Source organism: Triticum urartu, chromosome 7 (genome assembly GCF_003073215.2).
Source record: "Triticum urartu cultivar G1812 chromosome 7, Tu2.1, whole genome shotgun sequence".
Lineage (NCBI taxonomy): Eukaryota > Viridiplantae > Streptophyta > Magnoliopsida > Poales > Poaceae > Triticum > Triticum urartu.
The window spans coordinates 628,681,400-628,693,555 of record NC_053028.1 but is presented as its reverse complement, the minus strand read 5'-3'; the positions used below and the strand labels follow the sequence as shown (position 1 = coordinate 628,693,555).

Sequence of the window (12,156 nt, the reverse complement as noted above, 5' to 3'; positions counted from 1 at the left end):
GCCACAAGCTGCAGGGATTCAATGATACCTGGTGTGGATGGATTAATCAGATCCTTCGGAATGGCACGTTTAGCATCAAGTTAAATAACAGTGTGGGGGCGTACTTCCAAAGTGCGAAAGGGGTGCGACAAGGCGACCCTCACTCCCCATTCTTGTTTAACTTAGCTGCCGAATGCCTCACGAAGATGATAAAAAATGCTCAGCGTAATAAGTTGCTGGTTGGCTTAGCTGTGGACCTGATCCCTGATGGAGTTGCGGTACTTCAGTACGCGGATGACACAATTATTTGTCTTAAGCATGACATCGATAAAGCAGTCAACCTGAAGTTGTTGTTGTATATGTTCGAAATGATGTCCGGGTTGAAAGTTAATTTTCAAAAAAAGTGAAATTATGACTGTTGGGGGAGACGATGCTGTGATTAAGCAATATGCCGACCTCTTCAATTGTGATATAGGCAGCTTCCCCGTTAAATATTTGGGCATGCCTGTTAGCTATACTACCTTGAGAAACTCCGATTGGGAGTTCATTGTTTGCAAATATTTGAAAAGGTTTGATGCTTGGGTAGGTAATGCTGCCTCCATGGGAGGGAGACACACTTTAGTTGACTCTGTTGTCACTCAGATATCCTTGTACCATATGTCCATGTGGCTGATGAACAAAACGTTCATTGAGAGATTGGATAAACATAGAAGAAGATTCTTCTGGCAAGGTTGTACCAAAAAAAGAGATACTATCTTGTGAGATGGAACAGGATTTGCAGATCCAAAGAAAAGGGTGGTCTAGGTATCAAAGACCTGTGCAAACAGAACATTAGTCTGATGGTGAAATGGTGGTGGAAGCTTGAGACACAAAGTGGGTTGTGGCAAGACATCGTTCGTGCTCGTTACTTGCGGAATAGAACGGTAGCCGATGTTGTCCCAAGGTTTTCTGACTCTCCCTGTTGGAAAGCCTTGCTGAAAGTCAAGGAAGTTTACATGACTGGTAGAAAGATCAACATCGAGTTTGGAAACATTGCCAGGGTATGGAGTGACTCCATTAACGGTCTGCTTCCGTTTAAGGAGCATTACCCTCAACTCTTTGACATTTGCAATATTCCTGAATGTACTATCAAACAAATGTTGAATGTGGGTGCTTCCTTTTTTAGGAAAAGGGCTCACTCCTGTGCTGTCTGAGCAATGGGGGGTTGTTTTGGATACATTTAATAAACTTCCTTTAACTGACAAAGAAGATCGTGTGGTTTGGAGCTTGTACCAGAATGGTAAATTTAGTACCAAATCTGTTTATAAGTTGCCGGAGAAACCCCTCAGTGGGTGCCAATATAAATGGATTTGGAAGGCTAAAATTCCACTCAAGATTAAAAAATTTATGTGGCAACTTTCGCAAGATGCGGTGCTGACTAGACAGGTGATGCGTCATAGGAATTGGCCTGGGAACCCTGTTTGTTCATTCTGTAACGAAATTGAGACTTCCCAGCACTTGTTCTTTACTTGTTCGGTCGCTAGGGTCGTGTGGTGATCTATTGGGGTGGCTATTGGTACCGATAAGTGTCTTGATAACTATTGGCAATTCTTTGCTTGGTGCTATTCCTTTCTTCCAGGAGGGGATAAGTTTTATACTGTTGGTCTTGCTGCCACCTGCTGGCCGATCTGGCTTGCTCGCAATAAGGCTACCTTTGAGAAAAAGCAAATTAAGTCTCCCTTTGAAATTGTGTTCTCTATATGCTCCTTTCTTTTGTATTGGACAGGACTGCAGAAGGGTGATGACGCTGACAAGCTTCGCTCAGGTGCCGAGATGATCAGGGCCAGCATGATGCAGCTGATGAGACTTTGCGGGACCACTGCCCAGCCAATTGGAGGAGCGTGAAGATCGTGGTGGAGGTACACTGCGTTGAGGACAGGACGAAATGAAGTGTTCTGTTGGGAGGGCCATCTTCCTCATAGTAGTTTCCCCTCTTTCGATTTGATGATACTTTTGGTGTGTTGGCATGTAACCCTCTCTGGGTGTCGTGGGACTTAGTTATTTGATAACTGTAGGTGTTACCAGGTTTTCGCCCCACAGCGTTCGGGTCGATGGCGACCCGAGTGGCAGTGGGTTTCCTGGTAATGCTTGAACTCGCCTTACCTCTTTCCCTCTTCCTGTCTCTGTATTCGGAACTGGTTGTATTTCCGTTGTTTGCAATGGAAAGGGATAACGCCCGGTTCAAAAAAGATCCAGCAGAGGTGCGATCCCTCCACGCCAAAGTCCTTTCTAAAGGGAAAGACATGTAATTGCATCTACTTTTAGTTTTTTGATGAAATAGATTGCTGCTGCTAGTAATTCAGTTAACAAAACTTGTTATGAAAATTCACATGGATTTCTTTGATCTATATTGCTACTGTTGCCTGTTCCATGTGAATGGACATGGTATTAATTTTTGAAATAATTGAGAAATCGAAACATTACTCATTGTGAATGTTAAATTGATATGATGTTCATGCTGGTCAGCGGCTGCTAGATCTTGCTGTGGACACCGACAACAATCGTCGGGAGTGGCTGGCTACAACGACGTCGGGCTCATTGGTGGCGTCTGCTACAACAAAGATGAGGCTATGGTGGCTACGTCATGGACGCCTATCGTACATGGATAGTGGCAACCCTGTGGGTGCAGACTTTCCCGACCCATTGGGCTTTTCTTTTGGGTTCCAGTAAACCTTAATACCAGTGGCGGGTACAAACCTACATCCACCATTGGTAACCCAAATACTAGTGGCAGGACCGAAATAACATCCACCATTGGTATTTAGATTACCAGTGGCAGGCGGTACTTCAAGCCCGCCACTGGTGACCTAAATACGAGTGGCGGGCAAGCCACCCGCCACTCGTAGCTATTTTGTGCCGCTAATACTACTAAGCAGTTCTATAGTAGCATGAGCATCTTTAGTTACAACTTGTTATCATGTTGTAATGATGTATGTGTATGCTAGGGCGGATTAAAGTTGTTCAGCTAGTGTTTAGTGAATATGAGCACAAACTCTGTGTTATACATCTCTACAAGAATCTAAATAAGGTACACAAGGGAGATACCGTGAAGAACAATCTTTTGGAAACATGCAATATCGACTTCATTATCTACTTAGGAGAAGAAAATGGAGAAGATGAAGATTTACAACCCAAAAGTTCATGCTTCGTTAGAGGAGATCTAGATGGCTCCAAACACTTGCGTTGGAGCATTCTCCGGTGAACTTAAAAAATGTAATATTCCTCTAAATAGTACTTGTGAAGTTTTTAAATGGGAGCGACTCAAGATTATTCTACAACTTTTGCATTTTGGTATATTTAAATAGGTGATCTTATTTGTTAGCACATATAAGGTTACTACATCATTATCCTTCTTATGATTATTTTTTATTTTTAGATGCATGTACAAGGAGCTTATTGGAAGCATGTTTATGGGATCCGTCCTGTCAACACATCTATCTTTATTGTATATTATTAGAAGTACTTGATGGTCTATCTAGAAAAAAGGAAAATAGGCTAGAAGATCCCAAAAAAATTAGAGACATCCGAACAATTAATTTGGTGGACCAATGAAATGTAACAATTAGATTTACATAACTACATGTAACAACACTGGTGGACCCAAAACTCGATTAGCTAAAATAAAGAACTACAAGAACAAAAAAAAGCTACTAGATCTCACGTCCCTTCCAATGAAAACGAATGAACTACTACATCTCACATATCTTTTTTGTAGTTGAACTACTACATCTCACATATATTTTTTGTAGTTGCATCTCACGTATCTCAACTATAATGATTAATTAGGAAAGAAACACTTGACCCTAAAAAAAGAACAGTACACTTGGCTACAGGCATATCTAAATTGAGTACTACTTATTCAAAAAAAATTGAGTACTATTTCTTACATAGAAAATTTTAAAAATTTATGCAGGACAAGAACTTTGATTGGTCTAGCATGATGTCCGCATGTGCTCACAAGTCCAATCATCAGCATATATAGATGAAGTATGATCTTATTGTTACATATACATGAGATTGTATGAGACCCTTTTTAGGAATATTGCATACAAATAATTAATGAGGCCACAATAAAATTAGAACTTTAAGTGAACATCCTAATATAACATTACTCCAAATAAGTAATTACTTTTATAAAATGTAACCATTTATTTCATTGGAAAAATATGCCACGATTAAAAACGTTAGTTCAACATTCCTTGTATAGCATCACACACATTAATTGGTGACTTAATCTACAAACAACATATTTAATCACGAGATGAGGGAAATCATAGTATTATTACAATTAAAAATGCCACGAAGAAAACTTTAACTCAAGGTCCTAATATCACATATCCTATAGAAAAATTGCTGAGTCAGTATACAAAACTGGATAATTAATCTACAAGACCTAGAATCTTTTTTTAATATTCTATTTAAAAGGTTGAATTTATTATGACATATTGTTCTTTACATTCATCGGTCCTTGCTCAGCATAGCGATCGAATATGAATTGTGATTTCATACGAGGAATTGCCAATTCGACTTGGCTCGATGTGTGTCCATGCATCTAGGTATGAATACCACGATTTAATGTGCACATGTCAAGCTACATGCTATGATCTTTGTCCCGCACACATTTTCCTCTTTGTGTGCTTCAGAGTGAGGAATCATGGAAATATATCACATTTTCCTCTTTCTGTGATTCAGATCGTGATTTCCTTGGTTGTGTGCATATATTTTTCACATGAGTTTTTCTTACCATGGACATACATGATTCAAGAACAAAGTACTAACATGTGAGGATGGAGTGCTAGTTGGGGCCATGTGAATGGCACTTCCATGCACCACTGTAACTTCCAACCCAAATATTTTAATTTTTCTAACTAGATTCACATCTCTGTTTATTGTGGTGTTGCTTGAGAAAAAGTGGAAACATGCCAAGTGTATATTTGTTTAGAAGAATTGGACGCTCTTGTCACGGAAAACTCTTTGGTCTATGTAATATCATGTGTGTTCTATGGCTCATTGTTAAATGTATAACATGTGAAGCATTTTATTTTTCTGATTGACCACTAAAAATTCAAATATGTCATGTATTTACCAATTTAATTGCTAAACAATACATATATGTGATCGAGAACTCTTCTGATTCGGGTTGCATCCAGTACTCACTGCCTTGAAATACCCCCATAAAAGTTGTGGCATATTCTAAATAAAATCACCATATTGATACGACATATGTGTGTGTACCAATATAAAATTCGAATTCAATACAGAGATAAAATAAATAATTAAATAAGACAGATTCAATGTTGATAGAGATGTTTGGGCATACTCAGAACCCAATTAATGAGATACTATTCACCCACATATCTCTCTCATTGAACCATGGATGAAATTAGAATTTGAACTACCCTAATATAGTAATATTCCTATATTTATGTGGTGATTGATCTAAAAGAAATGATAATTTTATTCTCTCAACTATTGGCCAAGTGCAGGCTACATGACGAACATCTTAAATCAGATATATTTGACCACTAAACTCCTGACATTTTGTAAATTTTCTCACTCAAAGTGGCTTTAACTATTACAAAGGTAGTTTTATCTTATGTGGTGCACACAAAAAAGTTTCCTTCAAAAATTATTTGAAATATTAATATTTTCTAAACTACCAAAATGTAAATGAAATGATAAGTAATTTAGAAGAAATTTAAAACATGGAGATTTCGTGAAAATCACCTTTGAGAATTTTGTCAAATTTGTATGTTCTTTTATACTTTTCATGATTTAAGAACATATGGTTGTTTTTTAATATTGAAAACCATTTTAGACCTTAAAAGTTGTGTCATGTGGGTTACACAAAGGTGCCATGTCGGTCAAGAAAATTAAACGGTGAAACAACTAGAGGAAACATACATACATAGTATTAAGAGTTGATGGATAAAATTATCCGGTTTAATTGTTAGAAGACCAAACCGAGAACCAAAAAATAGTATAATGTCCAAAAAAATATTTATCCTAAGAAAACCTTTGGTTTACCATTTGTTTTCTAAAAACATCAATGATTTCAAAATGGTCTTTAGAGGGTTCAATGTACTAGCTAGGTGCACGTAACGACATGATGTGAGAGCAGCCAATGTGATATCCATCTTTCTATATAGATTAGTTTGGTCATATTTATTTCAAAAATATAATGCACAATAAAAATCATATTGAAGTATTTAGTGCCATAAGAAATCATAATTCTACTTACTCAGTTGCATAATATAGTGGGATTTGGTTTTCTAAAAAGTCAAGTTTCATAAAGTTTGACCAACATATAAAATACATAATATATATGAAATATATTTCATGATCTAACGGTAATGAGTTGGCTTTGTAGATGTTGACAACTTTTTCTACAAACTTAGGTCAAAGTTGGATTTTGCAAAAATCTACTCCCTCCGTCCCAAAATTCTTGTCCTACATTTGTCTAGATACGGAAGATACATCCGTATCTAGACAATGTAAGACAAGAATTTTGGGACAAAGGGAGTAATGTGCAATATATTTCGAAACAAATGGAGTACTTATTATTATGCTTGACATTTACTGAACCAAAAAAGAGTTTACAAAATTAGTGTGCTTGCTAGTCCTCTATTTGAACTTGCATTAAATACCTATGTTTTAAAATACTACATACCAAGGAGGCCTTAATAGGTTTGATTTCTTATGATATTCAATTTAACATTGGCAATATAATATCAAAAACATTATTTTTCCAACGGTTTCATAACAATAAAGGCGGCGCCCTCGCATTTGCAAGGACCGCCGTGCTAGGTAAGCATGAAAATAACAATTTACTGTTGAAATAAAAAATAATGATATCTCCCACAACACATTAATATTACACAAGATAGTACAATTTACCAATGGGGAAAAATAGTCAATAGGGGTATGTCCCACAACACATCAACATTAAATAGAAAAAAAACATACATCCATGAGGACACAATATCCTCGACTTACAATGTTATAAAAAGAATGTAATACAATGCCAATTTGAATATTCTAAATAAAATAGTACCGATCGACTCGACAGACAAACAAACATACTCGTGGGAACACATACTTAGAACTGTGCTTGGATCCAATCCACCGTGTTCTTCTCCACCTGGAAGGCCTTGGTAGTAATACCAACCGGGATGGAAGGCTCCGCTCCAAACACCGCGTTGGCTACCGTGATCACTCCAGGGTTCTGGCTGCTCAACGCCGCAAGAACCACTGCATGGGTCGTGCCATTATTGTACTGGTAATGGACGAGGCCCTTAGGGAACACGAATATATCTCCCTTGTTGAGAACCTTCTCAAAGTGTTTGTTCTCGGGGTTCGAAGTCACGAAACCGACGTGGAGGCAGCCCTCTAGCACGGTCAGGATCTCGGTGGAACGCGGGTGGGTGTGGGGAGGGTTAAGGCCAAACGGGGCGTAGTCGATGCGGACGAGGGAGACACCCATGGTATTCAGCCCGCCGATCTGCGCTACATTGACGGCGGTCACCGAGGAGCCCTGCTTGTTGGTCGTATTGCCGGCCACGTGGAGGCCGGAGAAGTAGAAGTCCTCGACGACGACCTCTTTGGCGGCCTTGCAAGCCAGTCCGTTGACACGTACTGTGTGGGTAGATGCATTCGTATAAGATAACCGAGATGGGTGGTTGCTCAACTAAATATAGCAGTATGCGTATTGTACCTGCAGACGTCTTGTCGGCGACGCAGAAGTCCTGGAGAAGGCTGGGGTCCGAGGCGGTGGCGCCATGCGAGCACGCAAGGGCCAGGAGAGCTCCTGCAAGGAGCAACACTCGAATGGCCATGTCTCTCTTTCTTCACCTCGCTAGAGTAAATTAGCAAGCAGTCGAGCTTTGGAATTGGTTGCTATGCTGCTTGGATTGGGCGATGTTGAAGGAGTGAAGAAGGCTAGTATTTATAGGGAGATCTTGCCATGCATATATGTATGTCTAGATATACATGGTTGGGTGTAGGAACAAGTCTTTGTGATGTGGGCAGCCTGCAGAGCGCGTGTTTATATCTGGACAGCCTGCTACGCATGTGTGTATGTATAATATGCATGGGACGGCAGGATCGAATTAATATATCGCATATATGATTACATCACATCAATCTATGCTTGAACAAGTCACATGTACATATCTACATCGATTGACCAAGAATCCAAGAGAACATGCGATCCTTCTACGGCAAGAATCTAAAGGGAACGGTATGTAATTGCATCTAGGTTTTATGTTCTTTTAAAATACATTGATGCTAGGTTGCCGCTGCTACTAATTCAGTTAATCCAGAACTTGTTTCAAAATCCACAGAGTTGTTTGATCTATATTTGCTATTGTTGCATGTTCCCTGTGAATGGTCATAGTAATGAAATGTGAAATCAAAACATTACTCGTTGTGAATGTGAAATTGATATGATGTTCATTCCATTCAGTGGCTGCCTGATCCTGCTGTGAACACCGCCGTGACAACAACTAGCGGGGCTCGTTGGCACTGGCTGGCTAAAACGACGCCAGGCTCGTTAGTGGCGTCCGCTACAATGACAATGAGGCTATGCTGGCTATGTCATGGACATCCCATACACACATGGATGGCGGCGACCCGGTGGGTGTAGGCTTTCCTGGCCCATCGGGATTCACTGCGGGTTCTAGTAAACCTTAGCAGTGGCGGGCACAAAATTATGCCCGCCATTGGTAACCTAAATAGGGGCCCAAAATATTGTCCATCATTGGTATTTAGAATACCAAGTGGTGGGTGGTACTCCATGCCCGCCACTGTTAACCTAAATACCAATGACGGGCCTGACGCCTGCCACTGGTAGCTATTTTGTGCCGCTAGTACTACTAAGCACTTCTACAGTAGCATGAGCATCTTTAGTTACAACTTGTCCATCGTCATCAGGTTGTAATGATATATGTGCATGCAAAGGCTGATTAAAGTTGCTTAGCTAGTGTTCAGTGAATGAGCACAAACTCTGTGTTATATACATCTCCACGAGACTCTAAATAAGGTACACAAGGGAGAGACCATGAAGAACAATCTTTTGGAAAAATATCGACTTCAGTATCTACTTGGTAGAAGAACATGTAGAAGATGAAGATTGACTGCCAAAAGCTCATTCTTGGTTAGAGGAGATCACTAGTAGAAAAAGGACCTAATGTGAGACACATTAGTCCCGGTTTGATTTTGACCCGGTACTAATGGTACCATTAATGCCGGTTCGAACGACTATGCATTAATGCCGGTTCGTGTTGAACCTTTAGCACCGGTTCGTGCCACGAACCGGTACTAAAGGGGTGGTGGCAGGCTGGCGTTAGGCTGGGGCCCCACGATCACCTTTAGTACTGGTTCGTGGCACAAACTGGTACTAAAGGGCTAACCTTTAGTACCGGTTCGTGCCATGAACCGGGACTAAAGGGGTCTGACCTATAGTCCCGGTTGGAGACACAAACCGGGACTATAGGGAAATTTTCAAACTCTACCCCCCCCCCCCCCCCCCCCCGGCCCCCCCCCCGGGGTGTATCACCATTTCAGTTTTGAAAAAATCAAAAGAAAATGATAAAAACTTCAAAAAATAAAATCATTCGAGAGGTAGTTATATTACTACATCTACTAGTTAGGAAAATTTGAAAACTTAAATTTGGACATGTTTTGCAAAGTGTAGGGAAAATGTAAAACGGCTATAACTTTTGCATACGATGTCGGAAAAAAACGTATAATATATCAAAAAATTCAGCACGAAAATCCGCATCCGATTTTGACATCCTATGGCATGTTTGCAATTTTTTAGAATCCTCAAATTCCAAAAGGAAAAAAAGATATGCTCAAATTTCAGCTTTTTTTATTTTGGTTAAATCTGGTCAAACTACTTATTCAAGAAGTATTAATGTTACTACATAATTAGTCAAGAATATTAGTGTTACTAAATAATTATTTCAATTTTTTGAATTTTGGTCAAATCTGGTCAAACTATGGTCAAACTTATTCAAGAAATATTAATGTTACTAAATAATTACTGTTTTTTAGAATAATAGTTTCAAACTCAAACGGTGAAACGTGTGACCTAATGCTCAAGCTAAACCGCTAAGGGTTAATAGGATTGACAGCTTACATTTATCAGGAAAACAACAAGTGCAAACTTGGAAAGTAGGGGGAATAAAACTCTGAAGTTAAGCGTGCTCGGGCTGGGGGAGTGAGAGGATGGGTGACCGGTCGGGAAGTTAGACGATGTGGAATGAGTGATCAACACTTGAGCAGTTAAGAGGGGTGATTAGAGACTAAATCATCAAATAATTCAGAAAATTGAAAAAAGAACAAAAAAAATTCAAAATTTTCAAAAAAATAATTTCAAAAAAATACCTTTAGTACCAACCGGTACTAAAGGTCCCCCATACCACGACGCGAGCTCACACCACATGGTGGGCCTTTAGTGGCGGTTCGTGCCGAACCGGTACTAAAGGGGAGGGGGGATCTTTAGTCTCCACCCTTTAGTGCCGCACTAAAGGCCCTTACAAATCGGTTTTAAAGCTCCGTTTTCTACTAGTGGATAGCTCCAAACACTTGGATGAGAGCATTCGCCGGTGAGCTTCTCCTAAACAGTAATTCTGAAGTTTTTAAATGGTAGCGATTCTCAAGATTATTTTCTTGTGATTATTCCTCAACTTTTGAATTTTGGCATATTGATAATGCATTATCCTATAATTAAATAGGTGGTTTTATTTGTTAGCACAAATACGGTTGCTACATCATCATCATCCTTCTTCTTATTTATTTTTAGATGCATGTACAAGGGGCTTATCGGATGGATGTTTGTTGGCTCCTTCGTGCCAACACATCTTCTATATCAAAAGTACTAGGCTTGCTAACCAGGAAAATGAAAAATAGGCTAGAAAATCCCACAAAAATTAGAGACATCCGACCATTAATTTGGTGGACCAATAAAGTATAACCATTAGATTTATGTAGCCACACTACTAGACCGCAAACTCACAATTAGATAGGAAATGTACTCTACATGTATGACTCAATTAGCTAAAAGAAGCGAACCAACCTGTGATTCGATGGTTAGAGGGACCCTGGTATCCCCAGCCCATCAGGGTTCAAGTCCTGGTGCTCGCATTATTCCTGGATTTATTTTAGGATTTCTGGCGATGCACTTTCAGTGGGAGGAGACGTTCCTATCGACGACGAGGCCTACGAGGCCTACGGTGACTTCGTAAATCTCAAGATGATATGCCGGCTCAGTCTCTCAGAGATACTCATAGGGGTCATAGGGGTAGGATGTGCGTGTGTGCCTTTATAAGAGTGAGCGTATACGCGTATGTATGATTGCTTGTGTCTGTACTGTATGAACGCTTGTGTCTTGGCGTATGCACCTTACATCTATCTATGTGTCCCTTAAAAAGCAAAAGAAAAAACTACTAGATCTCACGCCCTTTCAAAGAAAACTAAAAAAAACTACCACATCTCACGTATCTCTCTTTTAGTTGCATCTCATGTATCTGAACTACATGATTAATGAGGAAAGACACACTTGACCCTAAAGAAAGAACGCTATTAGCTAAACTGAGTACTACTTATTCGGAATATAATAATCGAGTACTACTTCTCATGTAGACTAAAAACAATTTGTGCTGGACAAGGATTCTGATTGGTCTAGCATGATGTCCGCATCTGCTCACAAGTCCATCAATGGTGTTCAGCATCATCATCGACATAAATAAAAGAAATTAATGCTTATTGTTACATCTACATGTGATTATGTGAAACCTTTTTTAGGAATATTGTATACAGATGACTAATCAGGACACAATAAAATTAGAACTTTAAGTCAGCATCCTAATATAACATTACTCCAAATAAGTAACTATTTTTAAAATGAACCTTTTATTTCATTGGAAAAAGATGCCACAATTAAAAAACTTTATTCAACACTCCTTATATAGCATCACACACAAGTTAATTGGTGACTTAATCTACAAATAACAAATGTAATGACCAGACCAGGGAAAGCATAGTATCTTATTCCAATTAAAAATGCCACGATCAAAACTTAAACTTAAGGTCCTAATATCACCCTATAGAAAAAGTGCCGAGTTAGTATACAAA

The 12,156-nt window shown here is 39.3% G+C and overlaps 1 protein-coding gene across 1 annotated transcript; it reads right to left on the bottom strand.

Annotated features, from left to right (window-relative positions):
• Positions 1-7,117: 7,117 nt before the first annotated feature.
• LOC125526000 (putative germin-like protein 2-2) lies at positions 7,118-7,853 on the bottom strand. Its single transcript, XM_048691014.1, has 2 exons — positions 7,733-7,853; positions 7,118-7,653 (listed from the first exon to the last, which is right to left on the bottom strand). The coding sequence occupies exons 1-2, from the start codon at positions 7,851-7,853 to the stop codon at positions 7,118-7,120; spliced, it is 657 nt and encodes a 218-aa protein (XP_048546971.1).
• Between the last annotated feature and the right edge of the window lie 4,303 nt (positions 7,854-12,156).